Raw genomic sequence first — 23,609 nt, forward strand, 5'->3', positions numbered from 1 at the left:
TCCACCTCGGTCTTAAGTGACGTGAAGTTTGCTTTTGAAAAGTTTTTCACGGTAGTTTCTTTGACCGGGGGTGGGGGCAGAATGTGGATATCCAGAGTGATTAGTTTATGGTCAGATCTAACCAGCGAGGGGTTGACCTCCGGTGTGGAACATCGGTCGCCCATGTTGGTGATGACCAGGTCCAATATGTTGTCACCTCTGGTGGAGGTGTTGACCAGTTGATCCAGGGCATTTGAGTTTATAAATTCTAGGAAATGTTGTGCAAGGGAATTAGTACTTGAGTAGTTCTCCCAGTTAATGTTTGGGTAATTAAAAAATACTGTAACAGTTCCCATTAATAGTTAATTTAACTTTGATTGACATATATAAATATCTTAAATTTTCGGCTAATCAAATAAGACAAGAATTTAATTTACCTAAAAACTATCTTGTTATTTTGAGACAAATTAGAGAACTTTCTATAAGTTACTTTAAAAATTTCAAACCTGAAGATGAGATTATAATTAAATGCTCAGATTTGTGGCAAGCTCTCCAACAAGATATTAAATTTATAACAACAACAAATAAATTAATTAAAGAATTTAAATTTCATGATAAAGTCTTGTCGAAATATTGGGAAGAGAAAATCCCATTGACAGACAAAAGTCATATGTTAAAAGCAATTGACTTGACTATAAAATCTATTTCCTTTCAAAAATTGATATATACCCAGATGATGATATGGAATAATGCATATTATACACGTCTTGGCCTGCATAAATTTAACTCTAAAAACACTCCAACTTGTCCATATTGTAAAAACCAACCGGCTGATCTTCTTTATATGTTCTGGAGCTGCAAATGCATATATAAACTTTGGAATTCCCTTAAGATACAACTTCAGAAGATGGGTTACCAAAGTACAACGTTGTCATGGAAATTCATGATTTTGCATATTCCTCCGAAAGAACTCCCTAGATCACAAAGTATTATATGTATTAATATCTTTTTATTAATGAAGCTTTATATAGCTACTAATTGGTTAGACCCATCTAAAACATCATGGGATAACTTTAGAGTGTCGGCAATAAGGCATATATTAGCTCACAAATTACTTTTGAATCAGCATAATAAAAATATTAATAACCCAAAAATTTGGGAACAAGTATTTAATATTATACTAGCATAATACTTATAATTTGAATGTATTAAGAATTATCTATACACTTGAAGAGAACTTTGTAACCAAACTGTTTATTACTTGAAGTGATCTTAACTATTCTTATGTTTTTCTTGTATAAGTTCGTGTTTCACATGGAAGCATTCATGTAAATATTGTATATATGTTGTGGTGTTACTATTAGTGATATTAGTTAGTAGTTCTTTCTAAATTTTGTTTTTGTTCTTAATTGTGTATGGAAAATAATGAAACAATAGATTTATTATTGAAAAAAATACTGTAACAGTGTATTAAAGCAAGGGTATTAAAGCATGAATCTATTATCACTAACTTATCAAAACTCATGATGAAGGGCTCCTGCAACACCTCTGTTACGGTATGCTGCTTCGCTCTTAACAGAAAGTAACAAGTTTAATAAGTCTCCACTCTAATCAGTGTAGCCCTCGGATGTCCCCATCCGATTCCTATTAATACCCCTGAAAAATAAAGTGAAAACAGATTAAGTTATCTAGAGAATTTACGTGACACGAGAACAATGCCTCACATAATCATCCCACAATTAATGGCATAATGTGTCTAGAAAAAAAACAATGTAATGTAATCATGTAAACGTCTTACTGAATAAAAAAAAACAGGGACTTTCAATAACCACGTGATCAGCTAGCCCCCTTGGCTCCTGTTTAGTTCCGGTTGCTTATTCACCCCTCACCCATCTCGTGCAGCCATTGGCTTAGCACGATTTTTAAGGAAATATACAGAGCTGCTGTTTGATAGGCTGAAAAAGTTTGGAACAGGCGTGGCATCATGCGAGCCTGAAAGTTCTTTGTATGTTGCAGTTGGAAGTTTATTCAGAGCGTTTGCAAAGGAGCTGTAAGGTACCTTCCGAGTGTGTAGCGGCGTGTTTGGATTATTGTTTATAAATGGGAGCCAAAGCCAGTCGAGGGCGTACTGAGCCGGACCAGATCCATGGGGTTCGATATAATGAAATAAGTCATGCTGGCAAAGATGAGGTGCAGCGGAGGAGACGAAATGAGCGACACAGCGTTGTGCCTGATATGAGCTTTACAGAACAACTCAGTCCGGGGCTCAACCGATCTGAATGCCTTTTCGATGATATTCGGGAGCAACAGAGTGGTGTCCGGAATAGTATATCCCCGCCGTTACAGTGGCTAAACATGTCTGAGAATTCACCGCGAACCGACTCGAGATGGCATCATGGACTCAGGGGTGCAGCAGCTAGGGAGCTCCCAGCAAACCGTGACCCCCACCTAAATGCAGCAGCACTTAGGGTAGACTGTATGGTGGGGAGGGGAGGTCGTCACCATCCCCGACCCTTGTCTGAGTCCGATAGAGGTGTCTACATCTTAACTAGTAGTAAGTACCCACTTATCCAGTACCTATTGGTAATGGTCATTTAGAGCAAACTGGTCCTTGTCTTGGTGGAGCTTAATTTACTGCGTCCCACGTGGGGCTGCACCTCTCAAGTGAATGTGTACAATAAGCCGTCCACTGAGCTCCCTGGCTAGTGTTCTACATTTTGGAGATGTAAAGCTGACAGCCGTGCGTGGGTCATATTGTGTAAAACGTGTAGATGGTGGTGTGGAAGATATTTTGTACATGGGGAGTTCTAAACTTGTGTGAATTCAGCTGAGGCGTTTGCAGTTTATTTTGCAATTTTGGAAGATACTGTTACGGCCCCCTGTGACGTGGTTTGTTTGCTGCTGACATGTGTAATTGGAATATGTTCTCTCTTTCTTAAGTATCTTCTTTCGGCTTTTCCCAGTCAGGGGTCGCCACAGAGGATCATCTGTCCGCTCATGATTGGCAGTGGAGTTTTACGGTGTCGAGTTGCCAGCCCGGCACCCAACCTTCCACAGAAGGCACACACCGCACCTCGGGCCAATTTAGTGTCCAATCCACCTTCTGCATAAAAACGCTATTTTTTTACAGGTGTTTATTTCTTTAAACTGTGCGTGAGTAAGTGTCTGTGGCACATCTCTAACGTGCTGATTATTATAGCTCCTCAGCACGTTAAGTTTGCGTCCTTTGCAGGATGACACCAAGTTATAACACTGTACACGGGTCGACTTTGCATTTTTGGTAGCAAGGCTCTTACTTGCACCTGGTTTGACTGTTACCGGCTTTCAGCGCCCCCTTTTTAGTCTATTCGTGTCAAAGGCATGTTTATTTTATTTATTTTATTTTACATTTGTTGACCGGGCTAGTCTAGCTGGATATATGTCCATTTTCAGTAGAGGCCCGGGGAGATAAGCTCCAAAAATTCTAATCTCTAATGATAATAAGTAAAATTAATGAACTACATGTAAAGTAGATAGTACAAAGGTTATGGAATAACGAAAAGAATTGTAGGTCATGACATACATGGAGAATACAATAACATATACAGAGAGTAGGGATATAGGAAAATAAGATGAAAAGTAGATATTTAGAAGGAGTTACAGGGTTATGGAATAACGAAAAGAATTGTAGGTCATGACATACATGGAGAATACAATAACATATACAGAGAGTAGGGATATAGGAAAATAAGACGAAAAGTAGATATTTAGGAGTTACAGGTCAGTAGATGCTGATTTTGACATAGAAATTGAGAAATTGCAGATGTGAAGTAGTCAGGGGTGATTAGTACAGGGGCACAGCCATGTTGCTGTACCCTTTCCTTTTACCACGTATGCATATATACGCGTATGTGTACATATATGAAACTCGCGCATTTTTAACCTTTTATTGTTGCAGAAAAAAAAGCAGCGAAGTTTTTTTTTTTTTTTTTTTTTTTGTATGCGCATTCTTGTGTGGAATTAGTGCTCTGTCCTACTTAACCTGAAAAGACAAAATATTTTGTAGGCTGCGTTTGTAGCAAATATATTTTTTTAGCACCATGAGAAACAACCTTAAAATCTAAAGTAAGAGTCATGGTGTTTTGTTGCCATGACTCAATGGGGCTATAGCCCCGACTGTCGGTGCAGGTAGTGACTTGCGGATTTTGTTTGGTAACTGCACTGCTTTAGGATATTTAGGTTTCAGTATTGCACGTGTAACAAGCTATTAAACCAGCATTGTAGATTGAAGGCTCACTTCAGCAGATTGGACCTCTTCTGGTAAATTGAGGCATTAGAACATTTGCAATGGGCCTTTCTTTTGCCTGCATGCTGTAAATAAGAATCCTCTTATCTGTCATTAACAAGAGTATTTTGTTTTGCAGTGGCACAGACCCTGCTTAGTTTAAAAGATTTTCCTCACTTTCACCCGTTGTTACTGTCCAATGTGTTAGTACTTTACCAGCTTTATTGATACGAACAACATACATGCAATGCAATGCAACAACTTCCTGTCCCAGCAGCCTGCAGCCTTTATATATCCCCCAGAACACCCCACAGAACACTAAGATAACACAGTAACACAGTCACACCACATCCACATCCATAAGGCATAAGGCCCCTTTAGCACCAAACCAAAGATCTATATTATTCTCCCACTTCACTACAACTTGGTACATGGACACCAAATGCTCACACTAGCCACATCGGATTACTGACCGTCCCCAGGAGCCCTCCCGTCCCAAGGGGGGCGGCAGGGCAGCATGGCCTCTTCGATCTTGCTTCTGGCACATTTTCCTCCGACACCCAGGGGTTTGATTCACAGTCAGGCTCAGATAAAGGATCTACAAAAGACCTCGCGAGCAGCAATGGTTTTGATCACCATACCTGGGGTCTTCAGATCTGTCACCCACACCTGGTCCTGAGCACACTGGAAGTACCTCTGGGATACCATGAGCAAAAAAAGAAAAAGCGAGCAGAATGACCTCATTTGACCTCATTGGATGTGGTAGCAACAATGAGAAACCTGGAGAAGTAGTCTCGACGAGGAGGTAAGTCTGTCCTTTTTCCTCCAAACAACACAGCGCCTCTCTTTGCCATGTAGGGTCCGGTCATGCTGTTGGTTGGAGGAGGGGCTCAGGAGGATTCCGGTCTGACAGGGCTTTGCACTTCCGCGATGCCTTGATGTCCCCTCATGCAACCGACAACACCTCATTACGGGGTTTGGAGGAAGCTTCTTCACACCTGCATGTTTTCCACAATACTATGCGTAGATGTCGTATCTCCATTAACTCCTATTTCCTCCGGGTTAGCCGTTTTTAAGTGGAGGCGGACAGGGGGCATCTGCCACACAGTGATTTCCCCTGGAGCATACTGCCTGTGGTATGAAAACTGCATCAGCCTCATCCAGGACCAGGGGTTTGTGATCTCTCCAAGACAAAATGCCCAATGCCCAATAGGTAATCTCAAGAACTGGGGGTGGATTACCCTTTCTTTTAAATCATTGAATGCCTTCTCCCTCCCCCCACCCCCCAGTACCAGCTATTCTTTTATAATAATAGGTCTCTCAAGCTCTATCCCTCTCAGCCAAATGAGGGATGAACCCCCACCTGATTCACCATGCCCAGGAAACTTTCTGAGTCCTCACTGTAGCAGGGTGCTTTCATCTCCGTGATGGACAACAAGTGTTTGAGAATAAGACAACAATACGACATCAAATCAAGCTTGAAAGTTATAGGTGTGCCCGTGTTGCGTCTTGCACCTCAAGAAGGTTCCCATGGAAGGAAGAGCCAGAGCCAGAGAACCCCCTGTTCATCGCCATCTCCGCTCCTTCTTCTCTTCTATGCTCTGCCTTGGACTGGACTGTGCGGCGCGCAACTGGTAAGGGCCCTTCATCCCACACACATCTCGCAACACAGTCGGGCGGGGCAAGTCTATGGTGAAAGGCCCCCCACCTGTAACATAGCGAGACTGGTCTGGTGTCTACGTGGACATGCGAAGTTACCTGCATCTTTACTTCCTCGACTGTCTGTCTCCTCATATTTACAGCCCTCTCTAAGTCCAACTTTTCCTTTTTCCATCAGCTCTGACAGTCTAGCTACTCCCTAGCATCAACAACACCTCTATCCCTTATAAAGCCGCATGTAATGTCCATAATTGCACAGTTCGCTAAGCATACCAAAGGCAGTACAAAAAAGCATCAACAGTCTCATTCAGTTCTTGTTTCCTCATATATTAAATCGTGTCTGTTCATACACAATGTTCTTTCTTTAGCATGGTGCTCAGCCTCGGTTAGCTTGAGGCCTCTCTCAGCCTCCGTCTGCCGTCGTCCATCTCATATATATCAAGTGTTATCCCTGGTCCCCTCTGTTGGAAGATAAGTTACTGGCCTGCCTGAACTACCGTTCAAACGGCGTACCGCACACCCATTCCATGGGGTTTGGGGTTTGGAAAGTCAGGGTTCGGCTGGCTGGGGATGCTAAGCATTAGGGCACACTGGTCGCCATATTGATTCGCGACCATTCAGTCCACCGCGTCATGCTTTCACCACCATGTTGGCCCCTGCATACAATCTTCAACATAGTCTTCACAGCACACCCACACACTTACACAGCATTTCCATGTCCTTTTACCTTACCTTAAGAAGAAAAGAGACAATGGTGGTGCAGTTGGTACCAACTCAAAGCTTTATGACTGGCCAACATACATGCAATGCAATGCAACAACTTCCAGAACACTAACTACGGCAAGATAACACAGTCCATTGAATACACCACAGTTACTGTCCAGTTATGTCTTGACTTGTGCTGTAAAAATGCAGTCCCGGTCTCCTGTTTAACATTCTCAGGAAGCAGACCTGAAGTTCCCTGCTTTGAAAAGCAGTATTTGTGGCTTTGTTCTTACATCAACCAGATGTGTCTGAGAGGATGCGTGCGTTTTTTTTTTTTTTTAACTAAAACCTCCTATGTCTAAATGGGTATCAATTTAGATTTAATTTGTCAGTTTTGGGCTCCGGAAAGAAATCGTGGCAGTGAATGGAGTCTCTACTTAGACAACTCTGATGCAATATTGGCAATACCAGACCCTCCTGACTTGCTGATCAGCTGTTTTTGTTTTCTATAAGGAAAAAAAGGGCAAGCAGTATCTAAATAGACTGCTTTGAGATGGTTGTCCCATGTTTTTGCATTTTATGTCCACTATAGACATTCACTTCAGGCACTGTCAAGGTTATCTCTACTCAGGCTCTCCTTTCTTTCTTTTCTCCCCTCCCTCTTTCCTTTCTTTTCTCTTTCCTTTCTTTCTTTCCTTTTTTCTTCCCTTTCCCTTTTCCTTTAGCCAAAGTAGCAATTACTTCTCCAATAGCTCCCTACTTTTAATATTTCCTAATCTTCCCCAAATGCAAAATCTGTTTTTTTACCCATGTTTTAAAATGCTTGGGTTCATCTGCCCTAGGGCATTTATAAGCCTAGCCAGAGTGTGTTTGGCTTTCGCCACCCATTTTAAAATTTTGCTATGCCCCTTTTCGAGGTTAGTATACTGTGCCTCTGTCTAACGGTGACACAAGTGATACCCGGGGTAAACCTATGATCTCCCATCCACTCATCAAGATTCCTCTTGAAGAGAGTCAGTGAGGGACTCTGCTTAACCTGGACTGGGATTTTATTCCACGGTGAAGGGATCCTCTGGGTTATGAATCTGTCCCTCCAGCATGTTCTATTTATTTCACTGCTGAGGCTCAAGTTTCTCGAGCACGTAGCTCGATGGAATTTGGATTTTCTGAGGTGCAGCATGTCCATTGATTCTGGGTTGGACATGGCTTTATACGTCAGGCACAGATCGCCTCTGAGCAGGCGGTATGCCATTGAGTAGAGCTGGAGTTTCTTTAACCAGGCAGCATATAGCATCTGTTTGAGCCCTTTGATCCTCTTGGTGAGGTACTTTTGGGGTCTTTCCAGTTGCTGCAGGTGTCTGGTAAGGTACATCCCAAAAGGGGCATTGTACTCTATTATGGGCCTGATGAGGGGTGAGTAAAGAGGCATGAATACCTCCCCTGATCTAGATGTGAATGATTAGGGGGCTATATAAAATGTTTTTCTAACCACTTTGGCCACGTGGTTGTCAAATGAGAGATTGCTATCAACTTGTCCCTAATTACTTCTGTACTTAATGGATTACTACCTATGTGGTAATTTGTAGGCATTTTGTTTTTGCCAAAGGGGATGACTATATACTTTTTGGCGTTTAGCTTGAGGCCATGGCTCTGGCACCAGTTGTCTGTTTCTGTGAGGCCCTTTTGGAGGATGTTTGTCAGCTGGAGTGTATATTATGGCATCCAGTTTGCAGTCATCTGCAAACTTGGTCAGCCACAGTCCTTCCGTGTTGGCCTGTATCTCCAAGAAATATATACCGAACGAGAGGTCCCAGGACTGAGCCTTGTGGGACGCCACTTGTAATTGGTTTAGAGTCTGACATGGCTCAGTTTGCAACCCATCTAGTGACATAGGGGGTTATATTTAAGCTGGTGAGCTTATCTATAACGCCCAAGTGGGGTATTGTATCGAAGGCTTTTGTGAGGTCCATGTAGGCTGTTTGGACCACCTTCCCCTTGTCAATGGCCTTGGTGACAGTTTCAAAGAAATCAACCAGATTTAAGAGGCAGGATCTGCCCTTAAAGCCAAACTGGGTAGGATCCAGTGTCTGTAGGTCCCCAATATCTTTGAGGTCCATGATCCTTTCCATAGCTTTGCAGACCAAGCTAGTCAGGCTTATGGGGCGATAGTTTCCAGGATCCGTTGAGGCACCACCTTTGTGGAGAGTTGCTGTACACCACTCTTTGGGTACATATCCTGTAGTAAGGCCAAGATTGAACAGTAGTTTTATGTTTGGGTTTAGCTCTTCTTGGAGTTCATGTAGGACGCAGCCCGGGACACCATCTGGTCCCATTGATGCTGTATTTTTGCTTTGGAGAGGGCAGCTCTTACCGGAGCATCTGAGATGTCAGGGGGGCAGCACTCTGCTGGGATAGATATTTGCCCTTTTGATGGGGGGGGGGGGGGAGAGTTTGCGCTGAACCTGTCAGCTAGGATGTTGGCAATGTCTGTGGGTTCGGTGTATTTTTTGTCATTTTGGACCAATTCTGAGCATATCTGGGAATTCCCACCCAGGTTCATAACTAAAGAAAGCCTTGTGATTATCCTTGGTGTCTGTGCAATTTTTCTCTCTAAGCTGGCCTTAGACGATTTTATGAGTGCCCGTAGTTTTTTGCTAATACTGATCGGAGGTGCCTTCCCTTTTTGGGATTTTGCTCCATGTAGTAGCTTCCTCCTTCTGTTGTATAGTTTGTTTATGGCTGTGGTCCATCAGACAGGACGTCTGCCTTTGGAGGATTGGTACTTGGTTTTATTTGGGATTGCATGATCCATGCATTCCTGAAGGCATTCATAGAATGCGTTTATAAAGGATTTTGCGGTCTGGGACGTATTTTCCACAGGCCCGGGGGCTTTGAAGAATTCCACCTCGGTTTTGAGGAGTGTGAAATTTGCATTGGAGAAGTTTTTCACTGTGGTTTTCAGGGTAGGGGTTGGAGTCAGGATGTGAATATCCAGTGAGATTAGTTTATGGTCTGATCTTACCAATGAGGGATACACTTCTGGTCTGGAGCATAGTCCCCATTTTGGTGATCAGGTCCAGTATGTTTTCCCCTCTTGTGGGAGTGGTAACAAGTTGTTCCATAGCATTTGAGTTTATAAATTGTAGGAACCTTTGGGCTAGGGTGTTGGAGCTAGAGTAATGCTCCCAGTCTATGTTTTGGGTAGTTGAAGTCGCCCAATATAATGGTGTTTGGAGAGACCTTCATATTTTCCAGTGTTCTCAGGAAGGCCGGGTGGGGTTCCTGGGTTTGGGAGGGTGGTCTGCAGCAGGCTATAAACTGGAAGGCAGTTTACCCACTGTTAGTTGCACATGGATAGTCTCTGATGCTTCGTGCTGTGCCATCAACCTGGAGGTGTGGGTATCTTTGACGAATATTGATACTCCCCCTCCTTTTGTGGTTCAGTTCAAGTTTTGGGGCCAAAAAGCATGGTATGAGGTATAACCTGGTAGTGCTGGGGTGCTCTCGGGAGCCTTGAACCAAGTTTCTGTTACTGCACAGATATCTGTGTTCTCCATGCTGAGGAGAGTGTTTTGAGTGCGTGCATCTTGAGGTTTAGACTTCTGGCGTTGAGTAGCATTACTCTTAGTTTCTTATCCCTTGTGATACTTATGGAGGTGGGTTTGTCTTTTGAGCCTTGCCTAAAAAAGGCACTATGGGGGTAGCAAGAGCCTTTGCCAATATCCGAAAGCCCAGGGGTGACAGGTGCAAGCTGTCTCTAACGAAGCATCGTGGCTTGTCGAGCATGTCATCCCAGGCTGACAGGCTTACCCTTTGTCATAGTTGATAATTTTTTGTATCCTGTGTTTTGATTGATTTCTGTTACTGCAGTTCTTGTGATGTTACGTAGTTTCACTGAGTTTATTTTTTATCTGATTTTTATTTATCATGTATGTTTCTGCTATTTGTAATATGTATGTATTCTCCCTGAGCCTGTACTGAAAATGGGATTCGTGCCCAGGTGGAATTTCTGTAAACAAATAATGAATGGATAAATAAATGGGTTCTGATTTGCTTTACTCCACCAGTATTCAATAGGCTTGCCATATAGCTTAGGCTTCTGCAGCAGTGATGTAATCATGTTCAAACTGTAACTGTAGATGTAGTGCTGCACCCCCCCCCCCCCAAACTCTGCATTGCTTTTTGACACTTTGTTTGGTTCCATAGTCCTGATTCTGAAATGTAATTCTTCTCAAAGCAAGAAAGCTCCAACCTTTTTTCCCCTTAGCTGTCCATTTCCTATGTTCTGTTGCAAGTGGCAGCAATGGTACACATGGAATGCCCTCAAAAGCTTTGAGGGGGGCCAGTCCTTGGCAGGGTGTCCCATATAGCTCAGGATACTGCAGCAGTGATATTCTGTTGTGGTAAAAGTACTTGCTAATCTGTACTTGTGTTTTGAGAGATTATTATTGTAAGCTGTGAACATGCAAAGAAGCTGTGTTAATCCATGTTAAGTGTTGCAGAAACTCCCTGCTGTATCAGTCATCTTCCCTTCCCATTCACCCTTGAACCATTGCATTGGTCTGTGCCAGTGCTTCTTACTGCTAACATTTGAGCTCTGTGGAAGTGGTGTTGGCTTTTGCAGCTGTCACCACATCTCTTCTTGCCCTCCTTTTCTTTGCTTCTGCCTCATTTGTTTGCTCACACAGCAGTGTGCCTCATGGTATCCTCTCTCCATGTACATGCCCAGCTGTTCACCCTTGTATGATACCCCCAGTCCATACAACATTATAGTGCCTCTTCTGTTGCACAGGGGGTGTGTGTGTGTAAAATGTTTACCTTTCCCTATTTTAAGCCTATCCAGTTTCATTTCAAAGGGGAGCATTGAGCCTTGTGGCTGAGGTAAACACCTTAACCATTAAGTCCCCCCCACAATAAATTAAGTCAGGTTACCCAAGTAAATGGTATTTTCATGAGTGGCAGCTGTGAGGTGCTGTTTCAAGGTGGGCAAAGGAACACTTGCACAAAGAGTGCTGGGTTTGCAGGAATGACATGTCTAAGGCTAATGGTATATACTGCATTTTGACAAAGACCTTAGTTTTGTATTTGTCTAAAAACATTTTTGGTACTTATTGCACAAACCTTATATTAAAATTTAGAGAACACTTGATTGCATTTCACTTGCTTGAAGCATTCTGCAAGATCCGTGTTTTCATTTGACAGGCAAGAGCATTGAGCATTGTATTTTGTAGCCAGTAAGCTTGCTGCATTTTCCTTATTTGCAGTCTGCTGGAATCTTTCATCTTATCTGCTGACCCATTTGTGTACACTTACTCTTGGATTCAGTTTCTCCCTCCCCCCTTTCATGTATGGAAGCACCATTACTGTTCTGGACAGCCATGTACCAGATTTGCAAGGAGTGTAGCTTCTGTGTTCATCAGCTTAGTGCGAGAGGGGTCTGGTAGCTTGCTTTGTCATGGTGTTTTCTGGACTTTCTTTGCAGCTGTGCTGTTATCTGTATTTTACAGGCTCGCACCCCCATAGGGTTACTGTTAATCATATGTTTGTGTATAAATGCTGCGAGTCCCATGCCTACCACAGGGCTGTGCACTGCATCAGTAATGCAGTGCTTTATGAAAACAACTTTTTCATCAGTTCAGTATGTTTGTGCCTTGGATAAGGAAGTGGGTAACTTCCTCAACGCAAAGACTTTTTCCTGCTTCAAAGCCACACTTGTGCTTGTTTGTGTCTGTGCGTAATATATTTTGCGGGGGGGGGGGGGCAACAGCCTAAAGATTGATTTTTTTTTTTTTTGACCTTTTTAATGGGTTCCGAATTTGGTGTAGAGGCAACCTAGTTTAAAACGTCCTACACAGCTGAACAGCCTTGAAGGGTCTTTGGCATTATTGTTGAACCAATGTCACGTTCATAGTTGTACTTGGGGAGGGGGGCTTTATAATATCAAGCATGTATTCTGCATTTAAATGTCTCAGCTTGGAACTTTTCTTCATGGTCTGCCTACTGATAGCCCAGCTGCCAATTCCAGACCTCCCTCTCCCACTTAAAACGTTGTGCTGGTGTGCCAAGTCAAAGTAAACTTTATCGATCAGATATACATAGCAGTGCAAAGCTGAACTAAATTGAATTTGTTTGGTCCCCCCAGCAAGATAACGGTGAACACAGGCTGAATGACAGGAAGAGCTGGGAAGAGGAAACAGGCTGAATGACAGGAAGAGCTGGGAAGAGGAAATTAGACTTGATCCAAGTCATTTCAAAAGTATTTAATTTTAATATTTCAAGTGAGGTACTTGAGAGTGCATCCATCATATGGGGTAAGAGATGAAGGATGTAACTCTAATACAGAATGCTAGTTTAATCCTCTAGTGTCTGAATTCAGACTTTGTCTACATGTCAATTAGACTGCAAAATCTACTGCATATGTGACCAGTGATGTCTGTGAGCTGTCCAGCTTTTTAATGTGTTGCTGTCTTAAGCAAATACAGTAAATCCTGGATAACTGGTCATGACTGTGGCATCTGATTTTTTTTTGTGGATTGTCATTCCTTTACATGAGGTGAATACCAGGAGATGGAATGAAAGTGAGTCACCGACTGAAGCTCTGCCCTCTTGCCCCCTGCTGTTGACATGGTTAAGTTTTGACGTGAAGCTGAGTGTTTTGTTTTCTGTTTAGTGACTGATGCTTCAGTAACCCCCCACAAACATACACAGGGGTTTGTCTTGGTCACCAGCTGTGACTGTCTTGTATGGTGTTCCGATGTTCCCCTCCCCCTCCCTTCCTTAACAGCTGTACCCCTTGGAAAATCCATTTTGTTTGTGTTCTTTTTTAGGGTTGGCAGGAGAGTGATTTAGTAACTTCGGAAGTTTTTTCACCCTGTTTCCGATCCTGTCCTGTGTAACAGCTGGTTGGAAATTTCCATGGAAATTTGGGAGTTGTCAACATCGTGAAAGGAACTTATTTCAATGTATTTCTGATGACATAAGTCTCTTGCTTGCCCCCCCTCCTTCCATTTAATAGGAACAGAATTCCCCAAGGCTGAAAGCTAGCTGTATGAGGAAGCTTCTTGGGCATACTGCAGTCCAGCCATTTGCTATCACCAGGGCTCTCTGACCTTTTTCTCTGTAGCTACGAAGATGTGTGCTTTTGTTGTACTTTAGCCCCGTGTTTGCATTTAGGGAACAGTGCCATAGAGAGGTTGAGATGGTGCAGTTTTCTTGGGATGATGGCACTATTGCTGGTCACTGTGTGCTTTATCAGAAATTCCACAGCAGCTCTTCTCTACACATCCTTTATTACCCAAACAAATGACATTTCCAGTAAAGTACAATATTGCTACTGTCTTCTTTACACGTTAGTATGTGATGAGTATTTTACTATTTATGCAGTTGAAGACAGGGGTGGGGTAGCTGGACTCTCTTCTTGACAAGTGTAATGGGGATAAATAAGTTCACTCCCAGGCTTTGTTACTGGATCCGTTTGTTCCTTGGTGAAAAAGGTTGGGGTAAACCCTTATATAATTAAGCTCTCCTGGCTGGATTTGATGAAAAGTTGTTTTGAATACTGGGCAAATGTTTTTGTTTAGCATTCTAGCATTTCTCATCCACATCTGAGTAGTTGGAGGAAACCAGTTTGCATACTGCATATCTTTAAGTTGTGAAAAGACACTGGAGTACCAAGGGAAAACCCGCATGGAAGATGCTTGACTCTTGTAGATTTGGGTTTCTACAGCTCACTCAGCTTTTTGCCATTTTGGGAATTCTCATGCAGTGTCCTGATGGTATTTTGTATTCTGTAACTTGTACACAGAGGGTTATGTTCATCTTGGGCTACTGTAAGACCGCCAAGTACATTTTATTCTGTTTACTAATTCTAGCTACAGTGCCAATATAGTGTGTTCATTGGTGACTGCAGTGTGCCTCATGTCAGTCTCTCATCAGTCAGAAGTGGCCACCCTAAAGCATCAGCTAGTAAATGTGGCCTGGAACTACAGTTCCTAGTCTGAAGCACATTTAAAAATGTTACATCAAGTCCTATGTATGCAAGATTGCCAAAGACCAACTAATGCTGTTACCAGAGATTGGCAGTGCAGGAAGTCACAAGTAAGTGTGGAGATATTGCAACAATAAGTGTTTTTTACCAACTGTATCATGATGGCAAAACACAATCGTGTTTGCATGGCAAGTAACATTCAAGCTATTTTGTGGAACAATTTTCAAACCTAGCCACCACTACAGAGCAAGTAAAGGTGAAATTAGTTTTCCCCTGGATCCTTTAAGGCGTTGGCTTCTTGATTCGCCACTGGATTTGGATTACAATTAATACCTGTGAGCAGAATACCTACTTAATTTTACTTGAAACTGGATGAAAAATGGAACTTCTAAAGTTCTGGAATTGGAATTTATTAACGTGAGCTTAAGAACAGAGTATGTTGTGAATTGTCAATATATGCCTTTTGACTGAATTGGCAGGAAAAACTACTTCCTGCAGCTGCAAGTGAAAGGAAGCATTTTGAAATATAACAGGAACAAGTGTCAGACTGCTTCACCCCCCCCCCCCCCCGACGTGCAGATATTTTAAATTTGTTGGCTATAACAACTGGCTTGCAGGCAAGGGGTGACACTAAAGCTTGAGCTGCTTTGCTTCCCAGTTCTTTTTGTTCTTGTGAAGCGAGTTTAAAAATATTAAATTTTGCCTCCGTGTTGCACGGTAGTTTATTGCAACATTTTTTGGCAAAATTTGGCTTGTAATTTCAAAGCAATGTTTTTTAGTTTTGTTTTTACAGTGTGGGAAGTACCCCCTGCCATGTGAAATCACTGACGGAAAACGGGGGGGGGGCAGAATCTCCTGTTCTTATTGGTCTTTACCTGCGGTGAGGGCTGCTGAGATCTGTGTGTGGATCATTTAAGTACAACAAAAACCTTTCCCTTACTGAAAATCTATGTGCAAGACTTTTTGGTACTGTATGCAGAATTATATAATCCCAAACTGCCTTCATTTCAGATTCCTAGCTGTAGCCAGCTGAGGTCTTGCGTAAAACATTTGTTCCATTAATAACGAACTTGTTCCATTCCATTAATAACGAACTATCTGCCATTATCTTTGGCCTCTCTGACAAATTTTGTACAAACTGATTTTAGCAGATCCATTCAGTTTTGTTCATTTTAACAACGTGTAAAAACGCAGTTTAAGAACGGCAAACATTTTGCTGTTAGAGCTGGAATTGTTCCCTGTGTGATGCTAACTGCTGTTGGTAGTCCACAGGTTAAGTGCAAGCTCAGTAGTGCATCCACAATCTCCTTGAGGATCATATACTGCAGCTGTCTGGTTGAACATGCACAAACAAACACAGGCATTTTTTCGATGCAGTGAAGTGTGTGAGAAATTCTTTTCATCTGCACATAGTCCTAAGTCAGTATGACGTGTGTTTGAGATCTTACAAATCTTCCTACTACCCCTGTGTCCTTCAGCACAGATACTATGTTGCTTGCTCCAAGCAAAGGATGAATTTATTTCTCTCTGAGGATTAAGTGTAAATCCAAAGTCCTTTACAGGGCTTTTGCAGGGAACACACAAGCCTGTCAACCGCCTCTGGCTTGTGGCGTGTTACAATGCCACCCTCACGTTAAAGACCCTCTCTGATGGGGCACTTGTAATAGGGATGGAGAGATCTCGACCAAATTACTGAGTCTTGTGAAGTTTGCTTTATGGTGCTTCCACAACTGAAGTGGATCTGTGCCTGGGTCAGGGGGCAGCAAGTAGGCTGCTAACTCCTTTTCAATTTCTTCTGCTTCAGACTGGGAGGAGAAAGAAGACACTCTTCTTGAAGCTTGCTAATGTCGTCTTTAGCTCAGGCTGAGCTGCAGCTTGGTGCACCTGCACAGTTGGGCCAGGTTGTGATGAGATTCCCTCCACAAGGAGCAACATCTGCTCTGTAGCAGCTCTTAACCTGTTCCACGTTGTCATGATCCTTGAAGCTGTCCGGTACCTAGGGTTCATCAGTGAGGCCATGTCCAAGAATTCATCTGTGATAGGGTCACTATTTTTCATGAAGGTAATCCAGTATGTTTTTGTTTTGCAAGTTCAGTATCTCCCTCATCTGGCTGTAGGAGACTGCTTTTGAATAGATGAAGCACTGGTCCAAGGTAGGGGGCACTGACATAAGCCTCCCCAGACGGGGCATCCCTCCCCAGACAGGGCATCAGTGAAGTCTTGACTGATTTCACAGCTTTGTTCAGATTCCAAAATGTCTGTCTTGCCATATTGATACAAGGTGCCTACTTTTTCTTCTCAGACCCCAAGACCTGGGCTATGGCTTTCTCCGGTTCAACAATTTGTTCCATCATCCTTTGCCTTGGACCCCACCTTGTGGGGACTAGTTGAGTGGGTAGGCCGAGCTCTGCTTACACCACAGCTGTCTCCTTTTCCAACTGTTTCAAACACGAATGGCATGGTCAATCTCTAGGTCCTTTACACCGTAAATACTAAGACACCTGTAACACACAAACACACTACACAGTGTATAGCTGCATGTGTGCCACCTTGTGTTTTAAATATACATTTGAAATTAAGTATGCAAAATGAAATGTGTTTTGATTTAGTATTTACCAATGCCTACTGTTAAAATGTTGATTACAGACAGTTTTAAGCGTATTTCAGCCAAATGCCATTTTAATTAATTTCTAACTAAATGCATTGACATTTAGACACTCGCCTATGGTGTCGTGCAGTTTGTGTCTGGAGCACTGCAGAAGTGTCTAGTTAATTCTAAGAGCTTTGATTATGTTAGTGACGCTGTATTTAGTCATACACATGATTGTCTTCAGTGAGATTCCATGAGGCCAGTGAATCTCACCAGTAGGTCTGATGTAGTTGAGTAAAACAGCACATTCTCCAGCAGCCTTGCAATCCTTTCACTGCTACTGCTGTATAGATGGGGTAGGGCTACTGTAGTAAAATATTTTCAGCTTGGTAGTTCATATCTGGGGTTGGTTTTGTTTTTAGCATCTGGATGAACCTGATTTTTATGGGCACCATATCTTTGGCAATATGAAATGTAACCACATCTGTAATTTCTTTGGGTGTGTATTTTGTTTACGGAGGGCCACCCAAATTCTTTCCAGAGGAAAAATTTGTATGATGTGGCCATTCGCTTGCGTGTTGATTTAGCATTTGACAACCTAAGCTGTCTATGTTGAGAGAAGTTTGTTCAATATCCGACTTAACTTGTCTCCACAGTGATGTTATGTTTTCATGATGAGCTCCCATCTTGTTGACCTGTCACCTTGCTACTGTCTGGCCTCTGAAGGGTTGTAATGGCTTGAGTGGTCCAGGATGCTGTAAATTTATGGAGCTCAAAGTTTCAAACAAATGTGCATTAAAAACTTTTGGGAACATTCTGGGCTGTGTGGTAACTAGACTAAAATTTTTTTACTGAAAATCCGATTGAATACAAATCCCGTTTTCAGTGGGGGCTGGGGGAAAATGTTCCGTTTTACAGAAGGGAGTTTTACAAGATTTATGTAATAAATGGTATGTACATGGACTGGTGAAACAAGAATGCAGTAAAATATTGGCCACTGTCGAAGATTTCAAATGAATGTGGTGGACTGAGTTATATTTGTATGAGGTTGGAAATGGGACAGTTTAGGTTTAAGCAATGTTATGGCTTTTGTTGAAGTTGAGGAGGTTAGATAATGGGGAAATTGCAGAGACTAGTTCCATGCAGCAGCACAGTGGTGGGCTCTGTGTGGAAGATTGGCAGTGAATCATGCTATTTTGTAGTTGCATTGCTATTTGTTTAGCGGGGTCCTGTGGATGTTGAGGATGGCTTCAGGATATGTTGGCATAAGCAAGAGAGGCTGTGCGTTTTCTTAGTGTCTTAGGGGGAGGGTTTGACTTTGAAAATTAATGCAGATTTCTTGCACTAAAGGTGGACATGTTTTCATGTTCCAGAAACAGGCCAAATAATATTGGTTAAAACACCCTTAGTAAAGATATTAACAATTGTTTCAGGCTGTTAAATCAGTACTGGGAAGCATAACTTACTGGCCATGGTTTATGTTAAGGAAATGAGTGATCTTGGTTATGGAATCAAACTATGCACAGAAAATATTTTGCTCCCCTGTAGTCTATCAATCACTTTGTAAAACTAATGGGGTGATGTCACATTCCCCACCCCCCATTAAATGCAAGTTTTGAAAGGGAATTTGAATGCAAAAGACCCAGGCACACAAGTCTGGAGGATATAGTTTAATAAGAACAAGGTGCTTGTGTGAATATAGAAGATGGAAACTAGGTCAAATTATAAATTCTTTTTTTTTTTCCCTGTGTAAGATCAAGAAAGTAGAACATCTTTACTTAAAGATGTAGGAAGCCAGTTTGTACAGGATGTGATGGGGTAAAGGCATACAAAATAAATTGTGTGTAGATTCTAAAATTCTCAAACGCAGATTATAGAAAACCAAAGTACTCCTGATTCCAACCGAAGGGTTAAAATGATGCTGAAAATCAAACCAGCACTCTCTAAACCAAGGAAAAAGATTGCTGAAGTAGTTTTAGCATATTCATCTTTAAGGAACCAAGACTAAAAAGAAACTGACTCTGGTACTGAATAAATAGTAACAGTCAGATGAGCCTTTAAAACATAAATGAAAATCTAAAATCTAGTTATTCTTGTGTGCATATCTTTTAAAATATTGATTTTTATTCAGACCAGATGGTTTATCTGATTTCTAAGTATAATTTGCCAATGCAATTCACGCATTATTAAAGTTTGCCTACTGCCACTTTCTGGTATTTTTCTTCAGTACAAAAAAAACGCCTCTTAAAATTCTTTAATTTTATTGCTATGTTTTGCTAAGGCATTCGTCATCCTTTTTCTGATGGCATAATTTGCCTGCTCAATAAAAAGGGGCATGATTTGCAGGTAGCCACATGAGCCACTCCTGTTTGTATTACGGTCAAAATGTCCCTTGCAGTGTTTGGAGTTCTCCTTACCGATGATAAATTTACATTGTTTGCATTTTCCACATTTGTACATTCCCTGATTTTGATTAAATATTTTATTGATACTCCCAAGATTATAGATAGATTATAGATATATTTACAAAGTTTTATGCAAAACTGTTTGGCTCCACACAGGTGATAATAAATTCCCCTAGTAGTATCCAGGTAACTTGAATGCAGACATTTAAATTGAGTTGTATAATAACTCATAAATTGTACCCAAGCGAAGCACAGGGAGAAAAGACTTCATTAGAACTAGTCATATGAAGTGGTGAAACTGGTAGCACGTTCTACCTTTGGTGCAGAAGATTGTGGGTTCGTTTCCCACACCAGGTAGATGGGTTGCTGACATTGCAGGTCAGTATGGGGGGAGTTCATCCTTTGGATGAGACTTTAAAACTGAGGTCCCATCTGCTTTTCAGGTGGTTGTAAAAGATTCCACAACGTTTGCCTTGCAAATAATTGAAATTGTCAAAAGGAATGGGGTAAATGTTTCTGATATTCTGATCCAATATGAAGTATAGATGCCACTTTGGGTCTTCTCTGAAAAGAAGCCACTAGCCTGTGTCAACAAAAGATAAATTTAAAATGGTAATGACCTGACAACATGCATCTCAACCTCTTAAAAGAAATCTGGGCAAAGCCTAAAGTAATGGAGCAAAGGCCCAAAATACGAACAGATCTTAAAACAAATGCTCTTTTAAGTTGCTAGGATAAAAGAATTTTTGTTGGCATGCATTTTATGAAGGGTGTGATCTCTGAAAATCTGGTCTATAACTTTTGAAAGAGCCAACGCTCTTCCATCAAATCCTAATAACTAAAACCACACAATGTTGAACATACAGAACAGCGATTTCCCCCCCCACTCCAAAAAAAAACACACCCCTACTTAAATATATCAAACTGAGATTGCACCAAACGACACCCCCCCCCAAGAAAAAAATGCTGTTCTGGCTATTCAACATTCTGTGCTTTTGGTTGTCAGGGGTCGATGTAAGAGCGTTCACTCTTTTCAATGTTCTGATATAGACCCCTGAAAATCAAAATGAATGTCCATTATTTAGTGACTTCATCCTTATTGATTTGCCAGAAAATCACAAATTTTATGAGGAACAGACCAAAAATATGTGGCAAAAATCTGGACAGTTTAGCATGAATGTAAACTACTTTGTGAGCAGGTAAATAGTGCTATAGGTACTCAGGAAATGGAGTAAGGATAAGGTGGGTGGAGATTATAAGTTGTCAGAATTGGAAAGTTTTGGGACTTGTCAGTGTGCGTATATTGAAAACAGATCTACAACTACATGTAATGTGCACTTCTATATCTATTTTCTCCCTGGGGTTCCACTGAAAATGGGTTCTTCTGGCCCAGTGGACTACCCCAGTAATCAAATGCAATAAATAATAAATTACTGCTAATGGGAAAAATTATGATGTGATCTAGTTTATATAGCCTTCACCCTTTGATATGGTCATGCAAAAAATTAGACAAAGGTATTTATGAATAGCTGCATGGTGTACACATCGGACATGGCAAGTTTCGTAGCAGTTGGTCAGGTGATCTCCCATGTTGCACTTCGGGTGTCACTCTGGGCTGCGTCTTAATGCCCGCACAGGTTTCAGATCTGTCTTTTTGTCTGCGGTGTTCTGCGATCTGTATGCGCGAGTAAATTGGCACAGAGTACAGATGAAGTGTACCAAGGGCAACTAAGTATGCAGTGAAAATAAGAATATGATTAATGATATACATTCAAATTTTCAAGCATAGTCATCTAAGATACAAGGGTCCTTGTAGAGTGAGTGGTGTGTAAATGTGGGGTAAGTAACATGTAAAGAGGGCAGTTAAAGGGCAGAGAAGAATAGAAACAAAACTAGTGAGAATGTGGAGGGGATAAAGGGAAGCAGCTGGCAGTAAGGCGCCATTTGGTACTGCAGTTCCTCGTGTGTGGGGGGGGGGGGAGGGTATGTGTACATTCCATTAATAACTCTGTTTCTGAGAAGAATTGGTGCTGATGCAGTGTTGGTCGGGGATTTATTTTCTTAGTCAGGGTTTTTTCCCAAATTAAATTATGGTCTTTCTGCCATTTTCTGAAACCTTGATCACTGCTTGTCCCAGACCACATTTTGAGAAAAGCATCGTAACATGTTTGATTTAGTTTTGTCAGTTGTTCAGGGTTCTGAGCCACATGGGCCTTTTTCAGACACTGCCTGGGGAGTACAGTGTGGTGTGGTTTTTTTTTTTTTTTTTTTTTTTTTTTGAAAAATGGAGGCTGATGGAACCAAACCTGCAAAATGAAACTAAGTAGCAAGCCTGTACCTTTAATCCTCTGCTCTAACTGCAAAATATTACAAGTTCGCCAGTACTGGAAATGGGGAGAGGGGGGAAACCATAGATGTAAACAGTCTCTCAGACTGTCTGTAATTTACTATTAACCAGGCACAGTAGGTAATTATGCCATCCTACGTGTTATCTCCATTTCCCCTCTTACCTTGCTCCCTGCTATCTGAAGTCCTCACTTTTTCTTCCTTCCTTTCACTTTCCCCTACTACTGAACCTCGCCTAACTATTCTGCTTTTACGACTATTCTGTACTTATCTCTTCTGCTTTTCTCTCTCTCTACCAAGCTTGTCATTTTATGCTTTGCTGTAAATTGTCCAAAAAGCTGCACTGTCCTTGTATGCTTACTGTGGAGCTTTTGCAAAAGCTCAGTCTGACCATCCTGGTTAACAAATGTTAAAAGTAGAAACAGAAATGTTTAGGGGGTGCTACGTGCATGTGATTTTATGCTGGCAGGGGCTGTGTTTTGTTAAGTTACTGGAATCCTGCATCTGCTGCTGTTTTTTTATGACTGGGCTGGTAGGTTCCAGGCTCAAGACCTCCTGCTGAGAAATGCTATTAAACTTTTGGCTATAAATTTGCTTATCTGTGTAGAATGTAGTTTCATGAAGCAAACATGACCGAAGAAGGCTGATATGAGTAGCCACGTATGCCCAATAGCAAATTAGAGAGTGTAGTAGCTAATAACTTGTGCTGCTTTGGCTTTATTGTATTGTTGTACTTCCTCACTTCTTTCTCACAGTGAAAAGTTCTGTGGCGTGAAATGCCCACAGGCTTCTTTTTCACCATTAAATCTGGATGTGCATTTGTGTAACACCTTCTATAGTTGCCCTTTTTAGTCGGACCTTTCTCATTATAGTGGGCTTCAGCCCTCAATTGCAGCTACAACTGTAGTTGTGGTGAAAGGCATCTCAAAAACAAATTACAGGGGCAGAAAGGCACATGGACTACATGTTTGTCTGCAATGTGTGCTCTAGATTTGTAGTCTCACTATTCACCAGACTTCTCCTGTACTCATTTTTAAAGTTTTGTCATCACTCCATGCTGTATGGCTCACATCTACAATTTTCAAAACTGACCCTTAAAACAGAGTAATTTCTTTAAAAAGTGTATTGGATGTACAGGATGTGGATTTCAAATCCATATGAGTAGAAAGTATTTTGTTTACTAAGATCCCATGGCCAGCCTTGGGCATAGGCCAACTAGGTGGCCACCTAGGGAGCCGCTATAGTAGGGGTGCTTTTCCAGTAATCTGGATGGTGTAGATAGACCAGAATGGGGGCACCTCCCTTTCATTCATCACACCTCAGCTGTATTCAGCCTCTGTTAGGCCTCTATCTCTTGAAAAAGACTGTGTATGGGCAGTTGTCTCACTGGGCTAAGTGACATAGATGGTGGTCTAGTGACCGGGGGGGGGTAGGTCTTGCTCATGGCTCTGGCAGAATGGCCGTAGTGTCCCCTACTCATCTTGACATTTGCAGCAGGAAAACCTGAGTGCTTTGTTACAACTACCCGAAGTACTGCTTTGTAATTCTCTGGGTTAGATAATCAAAATATCCTGGAATGTGCTGTATACCGAATAGTTATTGTCTGTCTGGGCTGCTAACGTATCTTTAACAATGATGTTAAGCGACTGTAGAAGAGCTGCAGCCCCAAATCCC

General features: G+C 41.8%; 1 protein-coding gene across 1 annotated transcript in view; it reads left to right on the forward strand.

The window, feature by feature from the left end:
• Positions 1–1,913: 1,913 nt before the first annotated feature.
• LOC122790906 overlaps positions 1,914–23,609 on the forward strand; it is a 41,151-nt gene continuing 19,455 nt past the window's right edge. Inside the window, exon 1 of the mRNA XM_044058591.1 lies at positions 1,914–2,533. Within this exon, the coding sequence (XP_043914526.1) occupies positions 2,080–2,533 (454 nt within the window). The 5' untranslated portion in view covers positions 1,914–2,079. The remainder of the gene's footprint in view (positions 2,534–23,609) is intronic.

The sequence above is a fragment of the Protopterus annectens genome, chromosome 16.part0 (assembly GCF_019279795.1).
Source record: "Protopterus annectens isolate FY-2018-M chromosome 16.part0, PAN1.0, whole genome shotgun sequence".
Taxonomy (NCBI): domain Eukaryota; kingdom Metazoa; phylum Chordata; order Ceratodontiformes; family Protopteridae; genus Protopterus; species Protopterus annectens.